Source organism: Urocampus carinirostris, chromosome 1 (genome assembly GCF_059441175.1).
Source record: "Urocampus carinirostris isolate Australia breed hairy pipefish chromosome 1, RoL_Ucar_1.0, whole genome shotgun sequence".
NCBI classification, from domain to species: domain Eukaryota; kingdom Metazoa; phylum Chordata; class Actinopteri; order Syngnathiformes; family Syngnathidae; genus Urocampus; species Urocampus carinirostris.
The window spans coordinates 20,772,073-20,794,864 of record NC_142349.1 but is presented as its reverse complement, the minus strand read 5'-3'; the positions used below and the strand labels follow the sequence as shown (position 1 = coordinate 20,794,864).

Sequence of the window (22,792 nt, the reverse complement as noted above, 5' to 3'; positions counted from 1 at the left end):
CTGGCCTGACTTTGACGAAGGGACTATGTCATATTTTTTCGAAAGAAAAAATCTCCTTTGAAGTGTTATCTGTCTGTATTTATCAATTCTCACCACACTGTTTCACTATGCTTAAACACCTTTTTTGGGCAAAAGTTGAAGCAAAAGTAGGAAGCAGAGGCTTCCTTGATGTGTGGACAAAGATCTGATCAAAGCCCCTCCTGCCATCTAAGGGTGATTTTTCATACTTAAATAATTCAAGAGGCTTTATTTGCTGATGTGGTGCGCCAAACCCCTTTCAATAGTTTTTTTTTAAATAAAACAATAACAGATAAAACATATTCTTACATTAATGCAATCAGGGGCAATGCTTTTGAAAACATAGTTTTATGTTATGTCATTAAATGCCTTACTTTATGGGTCAATGATGTAATATTTGATTATAAAAGCATTTTTGAGGTTTTTTTTTTCCTTCGATATTTTTTTTCCCTATAGTAAGTTTTAACTTTTTTATTACCATGGGGTGCTGCCGTCTCCGTTAACAAGGGCTATTTAAATTAGCGTAACTCCGCGATCAAGAACATGAAAACGGTTTCTGGAAGAAGAGAAGACGGGCCTTGGATACAACCCTTGTTTTTAAAGGAATTTAAAGTACCGTATTTTCCGCACTATAGGGCGCACCGGGTTATAGGGCGCACCCCCAGAAAATACTTTTTGGTCCTATATCTTCCATAGATAAGGCGCACCGGATTATAAGGCGCCACAATGGGAACGTCGACAAAACAGTCAGATAGTTCAGTCAAACTTATTACCCCCTTAACATTCCCAAAGCTTGCAAAGAAGCAAATACGTGGCGTAGACACGTGCGGATGCGGTGTCCGTACGATGTCACTCAAATGGATCGTTCCAAATATCATTCGGAAGGTTAAAGTCTTGGGATTCAGAAATGCCAACCATTCCATAGTTACTATTTTCTTTTTCGCTCGCAACTTCACTGTGCATATGACAATAAACACTTGGAATTGAGTTTAATTTAAAAAAAAGACCCATCACAGAAACATCGATATCACTCTGAAGCAAGATACTGGGAAAATATATAGCCGGAGTAGCTCACCGAAGTCGTTGTGTTCAATAATAATGTGCAACCATGGTCCTTATATCCGTGAGTGTAGTAAATCCAGGAGAATAAAATATTTACAAATACAGAATGGTAAAACATGCTTTCTCTATGCCGTAGACAACCAACCAAACTTGCTATTCACATTCATCTTTTTCGGCAAATTACAGGCTTTGTTTTGTCCCTTTAGCCTATGCAAGCCCGTAAATGATAAAAAAGATCCGCCCCCTTTACCTCCGAACAACTTTAGCCAATAGTGATCGATTCAAATGATGATTGACACATTGGTTAGCCAATGAAACGCCGGTAAATTAATCCCAGCATACACCGCGTACTACTTGGCGTTCGAGGGAAAATCTAGTCGGCGGCTGTTGCATTAGTTGCAAGACTTTGCGACACACCATTGAGCCATATATAAGGCGCACTGTATTATAAGGCGCATGGTCAGCTTTTGAAAAAAATTCAGAATTTTAGGTGCGCCTTATAGTGCGGAAAATACAGTAGTTCACCAAAACACCAACAAGGTGGCATCAACTTCCAACAATAGATTATTTCTCAGGCTTCCACGTTAGGCAAACGTCAAATCACGGGCAAGAAACACATACATAGGCAGAGCAAAGATTGTTGTTTCTATTTTGCTGAACAAAAGAAGCCTCTTCTTTTCAATACTTTCTACATGCAATTAATTAATAATCAGTTCAACAAGTTGTGGGTGGAATTTCTCCACTGCAGAAGATACAGAACTTTAATAAGTCAAGCCTTGTCAGTTCTGGTCCTCGAGAGCCCCTTCCATGAAATCTGGTAAATAAAATTAACTCATCAGCAAGCTATTCAGAAACCTGATAAAAATCCTGATATTTAGAATCAGGTGTTTTCCTGTAATTCCCTCGAGAATTGCGAGACCGCCAGTCGATAGGTGTTGACTTTCTATTTCTCTAATGACCTAAATGTTTGGTCCGATCTATCCAAATATCAATATTATCGATACTGCGCAGTAACTTGGATCAGGTCAATACTATTGTACTGGGATCGATACTTCACTCCTGAACCCATTTCCTCTAAGCGCTGCTATTCTACACAGAAATCGCAACCGCTCTCTATTTCTCTCTCTCTCTCTCTCTCTTTCTCTCTCTCTTTCTCGCTCTCTCCAGCCACCTCTGCTTAGTGTATGCCTGCGTGTGTGACGGACACGCACACTTTTAGCAACTCTACCGAACTGACCTGCTGTTGCATCTTGTCTACCAGGCAGAAGAAAGGTCCAAACCTACGTGTCCTATCATTTTCTTTGACAGGGGCAGCGCGATGTGGATTTGTTTTCAACCATAGAAAAGGATGTTGCCAGGTGTAATTTGTGTATTATAGTGGTCTGCAACTGTGGCAACACCAGAAATGGACATAGATACATGAAAAAAGAGAGCAACAAGCAGCAACCCAAAAAATGAAAACATGTGACTGTTCCCGAAAGAAAAATCAAATCAGTGGTCACTATAACAGCAGAACCAATGAGAGACAATTAATACTTTATTGCTTTGACTTTTATTTCAAAATATTGTAAAATGGAAGATATTTTGTACTTTTGTCACATTGCTTCTTTTTTTGGTTTGACTCTCCTAGCTTTTGTTCTGAAACAGTTCTAGCATTATTATCATTTATTTTATATATATATATATATATATATATATATATATATATATATATATATATATATATATATATATATATATATATATATATATACCAATTGTATTAATGTTCCTAAACACTTTTTTAGTTGGCAGAAGAATTATTTGTGCCAATAGTCGTTTCTGTATGAAAAACCTTTTTGATCCTGACTCAAAATATTGGATATTTCTTATTGTAGCCCAAAATATGTCAGGTTGTCATTCAGTTATAAAGTTCCCCAGCAGTAAAAATATTGTCCAGAGAGAACTAAATATGATTGCACACATGCACATATGCAAATACATTGGTAATAGTATTGAGCCTTACGCAATGTTCGGTTTTCCTACTTTTGGTCTTTATTTAATGTTTTAATGCAGCAAATATGGTGATTTGGAGAGTAGTACAGTCAAAAGGAAAGGATTTATCTATCCTTAGCTATAACCATCATTTTGGAACAGAAGAAGTGAACAGGTGAGAAAGCTTTGAGACGAGATGAGAAAGAAAGGACATCAGAATACGATTTAGGAATGGAGAAGAGTAGAAGAAACGGACACAAATAGTAGACGTGCGGGAGTTGGGATCAGCATGTTGTCATGGCGAGGCAGAACAACACCACAGAGGCCTCCAGTTAGATTGTAGGTAAAGGCAGCAATACATCACCTTAAATGAATTCTCTATCTACGCAGCAAACACAAAGACGCACACATGAGGACACACAGAGAGTGCAGTTGGGTCTCTGGCACTGGTGTCTCCTTTGACAGTAACATTAGTCTCACGGCAAAAGTGAAAGGGAATTGGATTTTCTTCTGCTAGGGGTGAAGACTGCTGGTCACATTTGTCTCTACGCGAGGACTGGATCTTTGTGTTTCTTTTTATCACTTGGCATCGTGTTTATTACTTTTTATTCTTGCGTTTGTCTTGCACACTGGTGTGTCTTGCATGGACAGAGGGAATAGTGACAGTTGTTGGGATTACCAGTAATGGAAGGAATTCAAGACTTTTCCCTTGATCCCTGTATGTATTTGATCCACAAATCTGCTTGTGGGTGGCGTAAAAGGTTCTTGTAGGATTTGCACCGGTGACAGGTACTCACACTCTTTAGTTAAAACGTACCAAAGATGGGTAGAATAGCCAAAACATTTACTCAAGTAAAAAGTATCTTTCTCTTTCTCTTTCTCTTTCTCTTTCTCTTTCTCTTTCCCTTTCTCTCTCCCTCTCCGTCTCTCTCCCTTTGTGTCTCTCTCCCTTTGTGTCTCTCTGTCTCTCCCTCTGTCTCTCTCTCTCTCCCTCTGTCTCTCTCTCCTTCTTTCTCTCAACCCCTCTCTCTCTATCTCTCTCTCTCCCTCCGTGTGTCTCTCTCTGTCTTTCTCTCTTTCTATTTCTCTATCTCTCTCTCTCTCTCTATCTTCTCGGTTTAATAATAAGAATTCCATATTCCAGCCCTAGTATCACAATACCCATCAGAGCATCACCAAAAGAAATGGAAACATAAAAATGCACAGTAGTAGTAAATATTCTCAGTTATCTGTGTTATGCTACTTTTACCCTTGATTAAACATAACGAAAGACCTGTTGTTTAGAAAAACAACAATCAATATAGAAATATTAGGTATTATTTGGTAACTTTCAAACACGGTTGAACAAAATTCATGACAAAGCCACAATTGACTGTAAGTAAGTAAACAAAAAATAGTTTGTGTGCTTGCGTATATTCATATGCTGCCTGTTGCTTATGAAGTATTACCCGGTGGTCAACGATATTACCCTTGCCTAGAGAGCCAAAATGAAACACATTCATCCTCTTGCCTCCATGTAGACCCTTAACAGGAACGCACACAAGCGCGTCAGCAAAAAACATCACAAGCCATCATCCGGACACCTGCCACCCTAAATTACCCTCGCAAGTGACAGATAACAGAGGTTACCAATAGAGTTGACCACACGCACTCGAGCTCAGCACAATGGCACCGTTCTTCTCGTTGACTCAAGTGCAAGCACGCATAGGGGCACTCACAATGACTCCTTTTCATTTCCCACCTTCACTTTGTTTACTTTCCAAACAAAATTGCCACACACTTGCATGATGTGAAACCCCCAAAATAACTCTGTTATTTTTCTGAAAGCACAAAATTAACTAATCAGGTTTCTATTCACTCACATTTAATTCCTTTCATCAAGCTAAAGAATAAGATAAAAGATCTGGAGGCAAAGCGAGTGTGTGGGTGCGTGGCTCCATATGCAGATTGGCTGTTGATGTTCTGCCATGTGAAGTGTCATGGAAGGGATAAGTGCCAACTTTCCTTGTCTTCGTGGCATTTCGTTTTTGCGCAAGTGAGTGTTTTCTATCTTTTCTTGGTTGTAAAACCAAAATCATCACAACTTTGATGACCTAAAACGCCCATGATTTGGATCATTTTAAAAAATATATACGGGTACATATCTCAGATAAATATGCTAAAGAAAATGATGTATCGGGTATTGTGTATTACAGGAATCGATAGCGATACTATTGTAAGTTTGAAATGTAATTTGTTTTCTAAAGCCCCGCTTGTGGAGTAAGGTTTTCTTTTTTGTTTTTTAACTATGTAAAAAAGAACTCAATTTTATGGGTGTGCGATGAACAAAATATTTTAGTATACCACTGTATTTGGGCAATGATTGATTGTTCCAAAAATATCACTGACCATATTGTATGCAATGGGAAAAGAACCATGGTCGGGACAGTGAGAGCGCCTAATCGTAATCACTGAACAACCAACCAAAAAAGACAAGCATCAGATCTCATCTCATTTTCACATGATTTTTATATACGGTACCAGAGACAAATGTTAGAGAATGGAGAGAACAGAAAGTCCTGCTGAAAGATATAAACATACGCAAAAAAGCACAAAGAGGGAAAATACTCTTTGGTGCACCTGATTATAAATCAGACTTAAAATGACATTAGATAAATAGTTTAGACTTTTAGGTTGGTATTGTGTTCATTATATTCATTGTTTTCGATTGCATTGGAAAATAACTTCTTCATTAAATTGAAATACACTGTTGCTGCAATAAATGTTTTATAGCCATAAGATATTTTTTTGATGGCTCGATTGATTCAGGCATAGCACTACTGAAGGCCTAGATGTGACATGCACGGTCTGCCACTGGACTCTAATATTGTATTTGATTTATGGCAATGTATCATTCCTATTATTTCTGGTCTCTGATTGTTAAATGGCCACTCGAGGAAAGCCAATACTGGTTTTAGCTACCTTTGAAGAAAGTTTTGTCAATAAGCTGACAAAAACATTTTTTTTTTCTTAAATTATTTAAATTCCAGGGACGTTAAGGGAAATCAATTATGGTGAATATGGAAATGTATCTCCAAAAGCAAAGACATACGAAACAATTTTTGTGGGTTGAGTAAATTGTTAATTTTTTTGTTAAATACTGATATCTTTTTGGTCAAACACACAGGAATATAAATTGTTCATACAGAGTAATTGCCTAAAAATGCAATAAGTAAGAAGAAGGATAAAAACAACGGGTTAAAAAAAACAATTGTTCATCAATTTACTGGAAATAAAGGACATGTACACAGTCCATTTCACTTTTTCTATGCAACTAAGCATGTATCCCCCTTAAAGGTACTATTTCTTAAATGGAGCTAAGTACAGTTGCAAAATTGGAACTGAAGTGAAATAAATACTACGTGTCTCTGTCTTTTAAATCTTATAATTAGTGCCTGTGTTTCTGCGTGAGCAAATTGGTGTGAATGAAAGGCTGCGAACATATAAGCACAATTACATCCTGAGTAGCTATTATTTTTTTCCATCCAGTGGTACAAAAAAGAAAATGAAATAATTGCCCAATTGATTAATGTTAAGTTTGTGGGCCGAGTGATCGACTGCTTTAAAACACGACAGGAGTCTTCGCTCCAGGAAGCTCTGGGGTGTGGTGTTTGGTGCCGTGATGGCGCAAAACAGGTGGACAGAAATTCAATAAGCTTATCTCCTGGCCTCTCTCCACCTCCCCATTCGGCCACCCCTCCTCTCATTTCCTCACATTCATCTCCTTCCTACGACAAAATCTCTGCACACATCTTCCCCGTCACCCTCATTTGTTCTAGAGCCCTATCTTGTCTAATTTCCTCGCTCTTGTATCCCATCTCATCTCACCCCCCTTTCTTCTCTCTTCTGCAACCATCATCACCTTTCACTCCTATCTTAACTCCCCCTCATTTGTGTCAGCAGTATGATCTCTGTACACCTGCAGATGTACAGTACAAAAGAGGATTGCTACATTGTTCTACAAGCTAGGGAAGGGGTGAGGAACCTTTTTGACCCAAAGAGCCATGAAAGCAAAATATTAAGAAGATTTTTGGGGGGAGCGAGCCACACCATATATTTTAAGACAAAAACTGAACGCATCCACCAAACCTAAACACATAATAATTCTCCAGGACATTTGTTCTATTGTGTGACTTTTGATGATTTGATAACATTTTTGAAAATGATAATTCCAGAGCTTGTGTTCCAAATCAACAAGTATATCACATAGAATACTTCTCTCATTATGAGGTGTCCCTAAAAGTGTCAAATTAAATATTTTCTCCATTAAGTATGTGTTAACAAAGCCCGACTAAGTTAAAAGAGCCTTTATATATTTTTCCACTGCGCCTATCTTCTCTTATCTGACTTTTGTTATCGTTGTTTACTCAACAAAGCACATTACGCTGGAGTGATGGGGAGGAGAGTGATATCACGCGTGTTTCGGTGGTTTGGTCATATTTCAGGTTGAAAAGGAATAGGTAGGTATGTCCGTATGCACCTTCAACTGCAATTGAACATATGTGTTCGAAAAATTACATTTTCATTTGCAGGAAGTTCTTCTCATTATAACTTACTACTGGAAAACGCTACCTTAATTTTCATGCATCCTCAAACTCCAGTGCAAAAAGTTTTTTCCATGGCGGCTAGTTTGTTTTGGTTTTTGCATGACGTAGGTGACCATTCTCAATCCTGATTGGCTATAAGTGCAAGGTTTTGGTTGTGTGTATCTTTAACTCAAAAGGTAAAAGGAAACTGTGCCTGCGCGAACCTCACCTAATTTATTCCAAACGTACCAACTCAAATCCCCGGTTGTAGTTCAGTCCGAAGCATAGCAGTAGGCCTGGGCAATATGACAAAAATTGTTATCACTATATCAAATTTCTGTCAATATCGAAAATTCCCTGGCAACATCTTCATCTCCTGAATGTTGGTCTTAACCTAGCATTTTAATTGCATTAGTGGCCCCATCTTCTCTGGTGTTCGGGTGGTGTAATTACAGTTCAGCTTTTATTGGACGTTTTTATTTGTTATCGTGGCAAAAATGATATCACAATAAGTATCGTTATCTTTGTATCGCCCAGGTCTAAGTAGCAAGAAAGCAACACAAGATAAAAAATATTAGAAATTATTTTTGTTTCTGTGCAGCTCAGTACCAGACTACCAACGGGCCGGTACCAGTCCGTGGCCCAGTGGTTGCCGACCACTGCATTTGAAGATACAGTATTGGCCAGGGAGTATAGATAAAGGACTAATTGATTCAAACCGGTATGCAGCTTTTCAGCAAGGAAGCCTAATGCATACAGTATTTGAATGGCAGACTGGATGTAGGTCCATAATTGAAGGTTTTCAACATTGAGCTGATTGTTGAAAAGAAAAAAGATGCCTGAGGAGTGAGTGGTTGAGATTAGAGATGTGGAGAATGAGATGAATAGATGATAAGAGGAGGGAGGAGGAAGCCAGTTTGTGTTTTTTTTTTCACTGACGTGTCGAATAGAGGAAAGGTGTCTTTTGTTCTTTTCTTTCCTCGCATGTGGCCCCCCAATCAGCAAGACAATAGCGACAATCAGATAACAGACAGCAGAGACGCTTATTTAGGGGTGGGGGGTTACAGCAATGGAGGAAAAAGTCCGAATTTGCAAAATGAAGGCATCAAGGATGACAAACCCCTCCATTGAAAAGATGGGACCTTGGACGTCTTTCAGCACACACTCAAGGCAAAATTTGCATGAATGATAACCAAAACTACTCTATTTTGTCAGCAAGAAGGTTTTTTTAACGTTAAGAAATTTTGTTTCCGTTTTTGGGTGTTTAAGAAAAAAACATTTACAAGTCAATGTGTTACCATTTTAAACAATGGACCAATATTAGTCCACACATTTTCTGATGTAATTCTCAAATGCAAAGTGATAGAGGTAGGTACTGAAAAACTACTTCTTTTGCCTACTGCAGTGCAGTCCAAAATGATTTTCCCAAATGAGCTTGAATATTTTGTCTACCTTATTTTAAATACAATTATAAGTGTCAATATAAATTGCAATTTTGATACATAAAACACATCTCACCCTGTGACTAGTTTGTAACCAGTTCAGGGTGTCTCCAGCCAAATCCAGCAGCCCGGTGACCTTAGTGAGGATAAGAAGTGCGGAAAGTGGATGAAAAACACATATCCCAGCAAAATAGACACAATGGAAAATAGTTTTAATGAAAGACCAACATGTATTGTATTATCACATTTTTTTCCGCATTCTAATGACTAATATTTAGTACCTGAGATCTGATCATGTATTAAGATGGCAGCTCTGGTATTACATTGATCCTCCACAAATTCTAAACTAATAAAGGATGTTACTTTATGTCAAAACTGATGGCATTTACTTTTTGACCATTGTCATGCTGGAATACTTACGCTTGAAAAATATGATTTTAGCACATAAAGGACACAGTGTTTACAAATCACACATTTTAATATTGTCATTATTTTCAGTTTTTCGTTGCTGGGAAATGAAAGATCAGGATTTTAAGGACTTTAAGGAGGTTTTTTTAAAAACTTTTAAAGAGACTCTTTTTTATTCAATCAAGCATATTGGTGCATTCAAACATGAGTATATTTTTGCAAGAATTTGTCAAAGTTTAAGTTGTTTAATTTGCTTTAGTTTTTCTCTCCTTAACAATCACAGCCTTATTTGTGTGTAGGTTAACATTGTTCTACAACTTATTACAGTGTAGTGTAACTCTTAATTAGACCTATGTATTTTCCGGATACTGTTAATTTGTGAAAAAATGTGGAAAATGTATAATTCCCTATAAGTACGCGAGATTTCAAATCTTGAATTTTTAATTCATGGTGTTTTACATTACAGTTGAATTTGACATGTGTTGCAGGAGAAAATCATACACACTGAAATTCATGCGACCTGCTTTACTCCTCTTTCATAGATCCCCCCAACTTCTCCCTTGCACCATGCAGAGAACTCCTTTAGGGTGACAGGCTCCATGGTAAGTGCTCATTGTAAATTTACATTGTATCTAGTTAATATCGTAATCATCTTATTACTGTATTTTTACATTACATTTATATTATAAAGTGATTTAAGTGATCATAAAGATGTGTTTTAAAGCTATTTAGAGTTTAATCGGATGTTTTGGGGAGGACGAGAAATTACATTCATTTTTAATCATTCCATTTAGGAAAATCTTGCTCGTTACACGAGTAATTGGCGCTATGGGCACAATTATGGAATTAAATATGCTCATATGAAGGGGTAGTACTGTAATTCTACAGTGTTTCTGATACAATTCAGTACTAAACTCAAAGTTTTTCAATGGGACTGCAGAAGCCCGACTGCGATGATTCCTCTTCCTCTGTAATCTAGTTAACAAGTCAACCCCCTTGAACCCACCTGCGCCCATTGCATGCTGGGTCAGGACGGCTGATTTCATAGTGAGCATGTCAAGGGAGCAGCTGGTGCCAAAGAAAAAGCGCCTGGAGGAATTATTGACCCATCTGAACCGGGCCATCAACAAGCCACCCGGCCCACGCATGCACATTGTAGGCTGTGACCTGTGAAATGATGCCTTGCTGAAGAGATTTGTTTTGGGGGGGCTTTATCAACCTCCCAATGTGCAATGACAGCAGGTGAAATAAACAAACCAATATTAAAACTCAAAGGACAGAAATTCTATTCAATTTTTCTTAACAATTGCAAAGGGTTTTCATTCCTGTCTACTTATACGTGTTCCCTGGTATTTTATATGTATTTTCGTCATTTCAAATTGCGTATAACAATTTCTTTCTTCTCAAAAAGACCAATCCCGTTTTGCCCGTTTCAGCGCCAATCAAGACAGCTTCATTGTAGGTAGCTAATACTGTAGCGATATTCCACATAGGAAAATTGTAAACATTAATACAGGGAGCAATTAGCTTAGGTTTTCCCTGTATTTCACAAATGTTTCTATTATTTTGAATTGTAAACACCCTATAACAATTGTTGTGGATTGATTCTTTTTTCAAACTCGTTTTTATTTTTGTCAGACTGATCCCCTTTTTTGTTTGTTTGTAACGACATGCATGACTGGTGCGAGCTTGACTGCAAACCCGATATTTCGGGGGATCTGGAAAGAAGACACGTTTTAAGAGGTATTGATAAACAAATATTTGTTTTTCTTGATTGTATACAAGTATGCTTTCATCTTAACATTATTGAAGCAAAAAAGACTGTTATTTTAGGGTTTGTTTGTCTAGCTGGAATTGAACAGTTTAGACAAATTGTTCACAAAGTCAATATCTTTATGTTTTTTTAAATAAAGACAAAATGTGAAACCTTAGCTCTGTTTTTTTAATTCGCTTAGTCACTGTGACAGAAGATAATTCCAACCTTGGTTGGGTGCGCTTGACATGCAAAGCCCTATTAGTTTTACTAATTAGTGAGGGCTGTTGCTAGCATGATACAATTTTAATGAACTCTAAATCGTTACTCTAATATTGCCTACATAACTGATGATACACACAGACGTGTGAGAGAAAATAAAATTCTAAAATTGTTCAAAACAAATATAAAACTGTGGTATAACCTATGAGTTAAGGTAACCACCTCCTATATCTTGCAGTAAGTCACATCCAGAAAAGTTGATAGGCAATTAATAAGATTGTTTTGTTATTATACATACACAGGTGAATATTCATGAGGGTAGAATCACATCAAAGTATTGTTATGAATTATTGATACTGGTGCTAATGCATGTCCTCTTTTGGTAGTGATCAGGTGCTGCGCTTTTGTGTGTGGAGAGTTGAACTATTTCAAGTGGCTTCTGCTAATTTTGCTACTTTCAGGAGTAAGACTTGAATATATTGAGAGGGAACAGCTGGCCCTGCTGAGTATGTGGATGAAGGAAATATCAAAGGAGAGATACTTATTTTGGAGCAGTGATGTAGTTTAAAATGATATGGCCCCGAAAAAATTGAAACAGATATGTTGTTTTGTCATGGATTGCTATTTTCCAGTCTGTATTAGGTACGTCTCTGCTTCTTTTGAGAATTCAATATAAAAATTGGACAACGCTTGAATAAATTGTGAAAGATACTGCCTCTGAAAAAAATGAGGCTGAATTTGACTGCTTTCATTTCCAAATTACTGACACGCATCTTAATTCTCCTCATCAGTTTACTGAAGCCCATCCCAGCTGTCTTTGGGCAGTGGGCTGGGGATAACCTGAACTGGTTGCTAAGCAGTCGCAGGGCACACAAAGACAGATAACTCACTTGCTAATTAACACCCAGGGACAATTTGGACCAGCCAAACTGACATGCATGTTTTTGGAATGTAGGAGGAAGCCAGGGTGCCTGTAGGAAACCCAAGCAAGCACGGGGAGAACATGCAAACTCCACACAGGAAGGCTGGTAGATGGATTTCATCCAATGACCTCAGAACTGTGCCGCAGACGCGCTAACCACTCCCCTGCTGTGCTGCCCTATATGTATATGTATGTATGTATGTATATATATATATATATATATATATATATATATATATATATATATATATATATATATATAAATAATAGATAGATAGATGGATGGGACACTTTGTAATTTACTACATATCACTGTTTTATGTTGTGCAGCCGAAAATGAGCTACAAAAAAGCACGAGGGCTGCGATGATTATTGAACATTGTCGATAAAAATCGATAATAGAAAATTGTCAACGATTAATTTCATTGACTTTTTTTGTCAGACACCTTTTTCCAAGAGAAAGTCATCTCTAATTGGTCATTATCGGTGCTGAGAGTCACAAATGCGCAATTGCATCTCTTTCTTGAGCGATCGCATAAACATACATAAATGGAAACGTCATCATTAAGTACCAAAACGTTTGGGAGCATTTTAGCCTGGATACGGGAAATTACAACACTACTAGCAAAGTTTATATGAAAAGGAGGTTTGATACACACATGTTGATAGGTTGATCTATTGGGCCTTATATATGGCACACAGTATGTATGCAAGGATTCTGATTTAGTCCTGTACCTTTGGCTATGCTTGATCAATCAATGCATATTGTTGTCCTAAATAGCAAAATATGATATGCATCAGGAATTGTACCTTAGTAGTGGCAATGAGATGACCTACACTTATCACTTGACCACTAATTGGACAGATATCATATGAAAAAGCAATAAAGGTTATCTCATCATCACACACTTTGACTCATGGTGCCAGAAACACTGATTCGCATAGTGCATTCTGATTGGTTAAACAAGCCCTCAACTTCTTCACCGACAAATGTTGGAGAATAGAGAAAACAGAAGGTCTTTCAACAAAATACTTTAAAAGGTCTTTTAGATAGATATATATATTAAAACCGCAGTGTTATTGAGTACAGGTTGCATCCACATATGCGGATTGTTTTCAAGGCACCACTGCAATTTTCCCTGCATTACCTTTTTGTGTAAAAGCCCGTAAACTATTGATTGATCCAGGGCAGTCTCCTCTGCAACGCCTAGTATGTCATCTATTTTGCTTTCATTAGAGAAACATCAGGACTCGTCATCTGCCAGTGAAACGGTAGTGAGTGAGAGATGAAGATGAAGAGATAAACTGCAAGAGGGAGTAGAGACTAAATGAGAAGATAAGACTAACACCGAGTGAGAAAGCCGCAGCGTGAGATGGACATACGAGACAAGAGGATAGATGGAAAGAGAGCAAGAGATTGCTAGAGCGAGCGCCAAAGATAAAGATAACAGCTCTGTGGATGAACCCGGCCTTTTTCGTTCATCTACACACACACACAGCCGCTTGCTTTGGCTCAAATAAAATTGTGGAGTAAACAAGTGGCTATTTGAAAGGCGCGGACAGTCGCAGTTGCCATGTGCCGTAAGATGGTAACCATGGAAATGACACTTTTACCCAACAAGGGACATCTTCTGTTTACGGCAGATGTGAGTGGCACTTGGGGACTGCTGAACCTTGTTTATAATCAGCATCGGTGACCCGCGGTGAAGCAGTTAGATGTACAAATTCAGTGGTACATATTTATTACAAGCACCTCTAAACACAGGAATTACGATAAACGAGTTTGATTTGGAACAAAAATGTTGCTCACTATACGAAAGAAAATCCCGGCCACAAGCAGTCCGAGAGGCTACCACCAGGGACCGCTCGATTCCGTTTTTCGCCCAGGGCCGGTCACCGCTAATATCAACTGGTTCCAGTTTTCACATAAAAAAATGTTGCTGTACATTGTTTTATGTGTGCACCTTCATAAAAAGTTACATTCATTTTAATTTTAAATGTACAGTAAGTGCTTGCATATCCTCAAAAGTCTCTCAATGTCATACCTGTCAACATCATGCATTTGCATACATATGATTGTAATTCCCCTTATAAAGCAATAATAAACCTTACAAGAGTAAAATGGCACCTATTTACTCACAGCAAGAGAGACCATGTAGAATGCCGGGATGTTATTACTAATCTACGTTGACATTTTAATCTGCCACCGGTGGCAGAGGCAATCCAGATTAGAGCCGAAACAGCGAAATCGGTCCTTTGGTATGTTTTTATTTCTCGTATAAAAATGTTCGCTACTGGTGACACACAACCAAAAATGTGAAAATAAAGGGATCTTTTATTTCAGTATTTTATTTTATAGTTGTAAATACATCTTGGATGCAAATATATAGGGTAGGGAAAATATCTGAATATCAGTTGGGTGAAATTATGCGCTCTCGCACTCTGTGCTTGAGACGGCCCCACTGTAACTGTATTAAGTTGTGTTTTGAAGGTAGATGTAAACACGCCCGCTATATTCAGGTCATGTTTTCTACGAACGAGGGATGGTCAACAACAGAAGACATTGTAGGTGTCGTCATCTTATTTTAGAAAGTAGTGGAGTAATCCACCATGTCTTAACTACAGATGAGTTACAACATTTTCTAAATACCGTGTTACTGTACTCTTTCCAAAGAAAAGTATTTGTGTGCCTTTGTAACGCTTTACTCTAAACAGCGGGGATATTTTAAAATGATTTTTGTCTTTCCATGCTCCATTTATTTGTGATATTGGGTCCCAGAAGGAGTTGAGTTCACGAACCGAGTTTCTGCTGAATAGATCAAATGCAGCTGATAAAAAAGCATGACTCACATTTGGTGACGACTCCCTCCAGGCGAATGATGTTTGGGTGGTCAAACTGTCCCATGATGGAGGCCTCGGACAGGAAGTCCCGCCTTTGTTTGTCGGAGTATCCCGCTTTCAGACTCTTGATTGCTACGTAGATTTCACGCTTCCCTTGCACACGCAACCTGCCGCTGCACACTTCCCCAAACTCTCCTGCAAACAAATGCGTACAACATGTTGACGTTGGAAGGCTGGCAAAAAGTTCAGTTCTTTGCGCAAATCGATAATAGTTTATTTTATGATTAGCAACAGCCAGCCGGATGAGTTTTAGCGTAGATCAGTACAGAACCGTGAGTTGTTTGGCACCGGGCCGCATATAAATAAGTAATTGTGTTTTAGAGAACAAGAGGATTTTTTTTTTTGCATAAAACGCCCATTTTTGTCTACCCACAAAATAATTCATTTATTCATTCATTCAATTCAAAGACTGGGTGCACGTTATACACAGGGTTTTACGCTAGAATCTTACCCTATTTCACCAATATCGAATCACTCGAAAATTATTGCTGAACATACTTGACCAATATTGGATGCAACGGGATTCAAACTCGGATGGCGGTCATCAGAGTGCCGAATCCTAACCACTAGACCATAAGGGATGTAGATAACATAGGAAAAAGTATTTCATGTTATCTCATTCTTAAATTATTCTTACGGTACCATGTTTTTGAATTTGTGGCAATGACTAAAATACTTTATAGACAATGTAAACTGCTAAAACAATACCAAAATAAAAATTATAATTCTAGTTTTATGGTAAATTATCTTAATCACTAGTGTTCTAGTAACCACATTGTGGATTTAGGCTTACTCTTTTTATCATTATTGTGGTATCATAAATGTAAAAATTTGGCCTGTTTACATAAAAAATATAAATATATTGGTTTGACAGACCATTTGCCTTATTTTCTTACTTCATGTTTATTAGAGAATAAAAACGTTCTAAGCAGAAATCAAGGGCATTTTTCTTCTTTCACTGTGGCCCGTTGATGAACAACAACACATGATCCGGTACCGGTCCGCAGCTCGGTGGCAACTTACCACTCTTCTAGATGATACTAAATTTATGAAAGTTTGGAAGATGTAAACCTACCAGCCCCAATAACTCTCTCGATGTGAATATTGGTTGCATCGATCTCTTTGGCGAAGTCCCTGACCGCCTGGTTGGGGTCTTCGTAGGTGTGAGGATGGATGTAGGTTCTGCTCCCGGGTAGTTTGACTGCACACATGCAAATGAGGAGGGAAATAATAGAGTGAACAGACATCTATTGCACTTGCACGTCTAATAAATGTTAAGGAAGATTAGCATATTGGCTTTATGGGCTTTAATAAAACTTGCGTTTTGGTCTTCCCTGCAGTAAGACTGTCCATGGTGAAAAGTGAGTACGCTGCTCAGATGGTGTGAAAATTGTTACGTGATTAGGCACATACAGTATCTAGTTTGTTAGCTGTGGTGTTAAAATGACACATCGTATTAACAGAACCCATATGGAGCTTCATCCTACAAGACAACATTTGCGCGAAAAACTGTTTATGCCAACATAAATGTCACCGTTTTATGTACACATTTGTGGGATGCTTGCTTGAGCACTTGTAATTCTCTTATGGGAGGTTTTGCAGGTGCCGGGCTTCTTGCCTGGCTTGATACACTTAGACGTTTTGGATAGTTTAGCATACATTTATGTTGTAATAGGAGTTACAGTTTATTGTTTTGTACATATTTTCATGTATTCATATATTGGTGTAATTTGCGCATTGATAAAACTAAATTTACTATGTTTTATTGTATCTGTGAGTCATTAGGCGAACACGTTTGCAGTTAATACTGTTAAGTAGACTATGACTGTTTTCTTGCAGTTATAATATGTGATAATGTATTTTGTTGGATCAGTGTTTTTCCAACAGTGTGCTGAAGCATATAGTCGGGTCAGGCCGAGAATCATTGTCAATCAATACATCCGCGATAGGCCCACCCATCATTGCTCTTTGTTCTTTCTTTTATGTGTTGTATGGATGAGGACCGTGGGATGGATTAAGTCCCCCTGTGCATCAACGACGTGCAACTAAAAATGGAAAAAATCGGAATATCATTTTTTTCTCCGGGCTCGATCCTTGAATCAAGTTAATTGTTGGGCTCAGAGTGGGTCGGGCTTTACTACCCGCGGGCCCTGGTCAAGTCAGGCTGGATTTTTTAAGCCTGATCATACCTCTATCAGCAGAAACACATTCAACCATATCAGTAGGTGCCAGCAGATTACTGTTTTTCTTTTTCTATTCTACTTATCTGTGCATATGCTGATATCAGGCCCCAAAAAATTATATAAGGCAATATATGTTTGGTTAATGAAGGTGAATTTCAGTGAAAAAAAATAATACAGTAAACTAAAAAGAATAGAAAATAAAGCTTAAGTATTCATCATTTTGGTTTTAATAATGATTTCCTTATTTTATTAATAAAATTAAAATACAGATTATAATTATAATACAGAAAAAAGTAGTGGCGGATGATTGCTCATTTTAAGTACTCTATTTGCTTTTTGCTTTCTAAAAAAAAAGAAGACAAAATACCGTTAATTAAAAAAAAAAAACGGTTAAAAATATAGTAAAATCCAAAATTACAGCAAAATTATTAAATTAACCCAGGTTACTTTGTGTGCCACTGAGACACTGAAACTGTATTGCATTGTATATTTAGACAACATGGCAATTTTACCTTTCAATTAACAGCTCTAAGAAATAATGTATTTACAGGTTAAAAAGATTGTGTTCTGTGCGATTAAATAGTGTCAAAGGGATTTTGGCAGTTCACAATTTCATCAGGAGAATAAGAAATAGCGGTGATTGTACAGACGCCAAGACACCAAGTATTCAGGAAATACGTAAGATTTTGCTGTCAGGGGATTTTAAACAAGTTCAACTATAAGCAATGTAGCCTTTAGCAGTCTTTTTTGTTTGACATCACATTTGTTTTATACATGATGTGATGATGAGATAAAGTCTATGTATGTATTTTCTTGTGTTATGTACATCCCTAGTTGTCTGGTGATAACACACTGGATTTAGGGTTATTATTATTATCATCATTATTATCATTATCATTATTATCATTACTATTATTATTACTATTACTACTACTACTACTAATATTATTATTGGGCAGGGCCTCGAAAATATTATCTGACATTAAACCGGTCCATGATCCAGAAACATTTGGGGACACTTTATCCAGCTGGTCTCATTCCAATTTTATGAAAATCCAGAACATAGGCCAAAAAAATAGAAGGGAGTGCTGAAATTTCGGAATCTATGGGTCATTAAAGCTTAAGCCTAATGCTGTAGAACTATTCACATCCATAAAAGAACATCTGCTAAAATGTCAGCTAATTTTTGTAATCAAATACACTGCACTAGCATGAATGCCAATAGTGTAAGAAAAACTTGTTGAATAAATAAACTTCTGTGGGGTTTTTTGTACGCTTCAGTGTTTGTATGTGGGAAGTTCATTAATGCAATGTTATTACCTCGGCCATGCTGGAACTGCATCTTCTCTTCATCAGGGTCCTGCTTGGCTTTGATATATCCACAGTGCCTGCAAAACAAACACCCAGCTGGTGAGCATCCTGCTGTACCAAGACGGACAAGCACACACACAAAAACCCATATGTACAATTCTTCTAGGACAGGAGCAATATTTTTGAGTCAGGGACCCAATTTGCTATTGTAATTTAATTTTGGGTGTTTTGGTGTTTGTACTTTTATCTTGGTAAACATCCCTTTTGTGCAAAAAATAATATATGACAAAATAAATAGAGATAAGTCTTTTTAGAAGAGCAGCAAAAATATGCATTTTATACATTTTTGACATTTTAGCTACTTTTCTTTTAAGAGTGGAAGGCACAAGAAGGGACATTGTTGACAAGAGATGCACCGAATAAAAAAATCCTATATGAAAGACTTAATTTTGACAATTAGTATAATTATATACAGGTCCTGCTCAAAAAGTAAGCATATAGTAATAAAGTTCATTATTTTCCATAATCCTTTGAAGGTTACCTTTTTTTAAATATTAAAAACATTGGCCATATGAAATATCAAATTATTTGAGATCTCTCTCTCTCTCTCTCTCTCTCTCTCTCTCTCTCTCTCTCTTCTCTCTCTCTATATATATATATATATATATATATATATATATGACATACAGCTAATGGGTGGTTAGCGTTCAGGGTTCAATTCCAGCTACCACAGCCTTCCTGTGCGGAGTTTGCATGTTCTCCCCTTCCTCGCATGGATTTCCCCTGGGCACACTGACTTCCACCCACATTGCAAAGGCACGCATCTCAGGTTAATTGGCCGGTTCAAATTGTCCCTAGGTGTGAATGAGCAAGTAAGACTCTGCGTGCCCTGCGACTGGCAGGCAACCAGTTCAGGGTGTCCACTGCCCAATGATAGCTGGGATGGGCTCCAGCACCCCCGTGACCCTAATAAACATATGGATATGTGTATATATAAAGTATATACAAAAAGGAAAGACAATTTTTGTACTTTTTTTTTAAGATGATTGTATCTGTATTAGACCTAAGATTTATGGCCCGAGCCCGAACCCGAACCCGAGGCAATTTCGGGACGGGTCGGGCCTGAAATGTCAGTCATACGGTCGGGTCGGGTTCGGTCCTGCTTTTTTTTTTTTTTTTTTTTTTTTTTTTTTTTTTTTAAATTAATTAATAATTAAAAATATATGTTCATTAAAAATATATACTTAAACTATGTATGGATACTAGACCAAGGAATACTTGTTATAAAATAAATAATTTGGATAAAACGGAGAAGGAGCTGTAATTGCTATTTAACGGAGCCAGAGCATGCTCTGTGCACGTGACGTGAATGTTGTCCTTGTAGTGGGTTGTACATAATTCACCCACGGAACCATTGTTTAGTTAGCGAGTTCCTAGGGGGACTCTTAATTCGGCCGGTTCTAGCGACTCCCGTGTTTGTTTTGTAATTGCAAGTTTACATGTCATTAAAGCAGCTCCCGTTGGCACCTTTGTTTGGCACTCCGCCTACGACTCCCGTCTCTGCTCGCTACATCCTCTTAATAATCTTCCCCTCCGCAAATTCGCATGATTTTGGCCTGGTATCCCTGATATGGAGTCGGACCAACAAGAAGTGAAAGATGAACTAAAGAGAGGAGAACTGACAAGGAAAACACACTCTGGTAAGAGTGAACTGTGGAGCACTTTCAAATTGATCGTCGAAAATGATACAGACACTTGCGTTGGCTTCGCTGTGTGTCAATTTGACACTCAGCGAAGCCAACGCTAGAATCTTAAGGACGTACTGCTGCTGTGGATTATGGCCCAATGATCAAGTCGTCAAAATGACGGACGCTCTTAAATGTTTACGCCGCCTCTAAAAAAAAACCCGTCAATGACAGATTGTCGCTTAATGTAACATCTGCAGTGCAGACACAGAAATATAAAAGATGTAAATGTTTATACAGTTTTATTTAACTTAGGCCTAGATGTTGTAACAAAAGGCAGAGTTTAATTTGTTATCATAAATCACCCCTCCTTATAAATAAAATATGTAATTTCGGGCTCCCCTCGGGCCGGGCCAGCAAATCCAGTTAATTAGTCGGGCTCGGTCCGGGTCGGGTTTAATACCCCTCGGGCCTGCGTCGGGCTCGGGTGCTTTTTTTTGGCCCGATCTTACCTCTAATCTGTATGTATACATCAAGGTGTGACTGAGTATTATAGAGCAAAAGTAAGAAAAATGTTCAAAAAAACCCCTGGCCATGACTAACTTCCTATTGACAACAGGTCACACTCCCGCTCTGACACACACACCATTGCCCCCTATCCTGAGCCTGTACTGCATCCCGTGGTAAAGTCTCCGCACAACAGACCCCAGGTATTGATCAAGAAGCTCTTGTCCTGCTGTGAGGAAGTGTTTAACTGATTCTGTTACGCCGACCTTGCAGGGGGACCAGCTGACGCCTTGTGTGTGTGTGTGTGTGTGTGTGTGTGTATTGGTCCACTATGTTAAGCATTACCCAGAATCGGAATTTATGGCCCCCGTGCACCATAAACATGTGCTGCTCTTTTGCATTCAGCAAAAGTATTTCAGGCGCAAAGCCGTAAAATAAAAAAGCAATTTCACTTAATGATGAACTAAAAATGATTTAAACACAACATGGCCTCTTCTGTCTGATGGTTGGGGGAATTGAATTGTAATTTGCTCGTCTTTACGCGGGTGCACAACCACATATGCGGCCAGATGCTGCTGAATTGGACAAGTGCCAAAATTTTTGCAGTCGAAGATGCACCATAAAACACCTGCTGAATGACTCTCAAAAGTCCTTTGCATTGTGAACATTTGTTGTGCTTATATAGGTAAAAAACTCATATGGGACTCACAGACAACACAATTGCCAAGTAAGGAGTGAAAGTCGCTTGATTTTAATTGTATGCTGTCCTGCATAGGTAATTTCGGAATGTATTTGTGTATAACATACTTTTCTACCCAAAAAATTCACTAAAAAAATGGGTGTGCACCCTTCACAAGATTTTACGGTAGTATTTTACCGCATTTAAGCAATAATTGATCAGCCCCAAAATATCGCTGACCACTATAGCAAAACATAGTATGCAATGTCAGGACCAGAACGGAAACAGGACCCAATTGCGTTCCGTTTTTCACAAGTTTTATTCAAGGAAAGACGAAGGGCTGCGCCCACGATCCGGTGTTCGCTAGTCGAGGGAAGTAAGTCGCTCTTGTACTCGGATTGTGATCCCAACACGGAAGTGAATCTTCCGTAGCGAGCGAAGGCAGTGTCAAGGACGGAAAATCATGTCGATAGCCGGGACAGGAGAGCAAAAAACGTGGTCGGGGTCAGAAACGGGTCGTAAGCTGGGACGGGAGAGCAGACGTGGTCGGGATCCAAAACGGGTCGTAAGTCGGGACGGGAGAGCAGAAGTAGTGAGGATCATAACGGGTCGTAGCCGGAGACAGACGCGGGCAAAAACAGGGCAGGTGGGAGTCAGGGTCGAAAAAAGGCTTGCCTAGTATACACTGAGGTTCGCAGACGGACTGACAAAAAGGGACGGACAAGACTGGGTTCAAATACTGACAGGGAGCCAATCAGAACCCGCAGCAGTTGGCGCCAAATGAGTGGGCACAGCTGAGTCACATCAGTAATCATAACATATATATGTTAAAATTATATTTTAAGGGGTGTGCCTTATAGTCTGTGTGCTTTTTAGTGCCTTTGTATATGTTGTCCTGCATATTAGAATAGATTAGATTATACATGATAGTGACGGTTATTTGGCTAAAGGTACTTTAAATGCTACACTTTTACGGCAGTACACTGCACTAAATTCAATTCTTATCCCAGTGGCGGAATATGTTGTTCCTTTTTTTTTATTTAAATGAGAAAAATGTCCCTAAAATGAGCAATTCTTTTGTTTATGTGTGTGGCATATTTTTTTTGCCCATTTTACTTTGAATTATCGTTTTCTTTGCAGAAAATAAGCGTTCAACAATA

General features: G+C 38.3%; 1 protein-coding gene across 1 annotated transcript in view; it reads right to left on the bottom strand.

Annotated features, from left to right (window-relative positions):
• The window catches only part of LOC148373868 (ephrin type-A receptor 3-like), a 190,246-nt gene that overhangs the window by 23,149 nt on the left and 144,305 nt on the right, over positions 1 to 22,792 (bottom strand). Inside the window, exons 11-13 of the mRNA XM_088329750.1 lie at positions 18,771 to 18,838; positions 16,343 to 16,468; positions 15,217 to 15,402 (exon numbers count right to left, since the gene is read on the bottom strand). Of these exons, the coding sequence (XP_088185876.1) occupies positions 15,217 to 15,402; positions 16,343 to 16,468; positions 18,771 to 18,838 (380 nt within the window). The remainder of the gene's footprint in view (positions 1 to 15,216; positions 15,403 to 16,342; positions 16,469 to 18,770; positions 18,839 to 22,792) is intronic.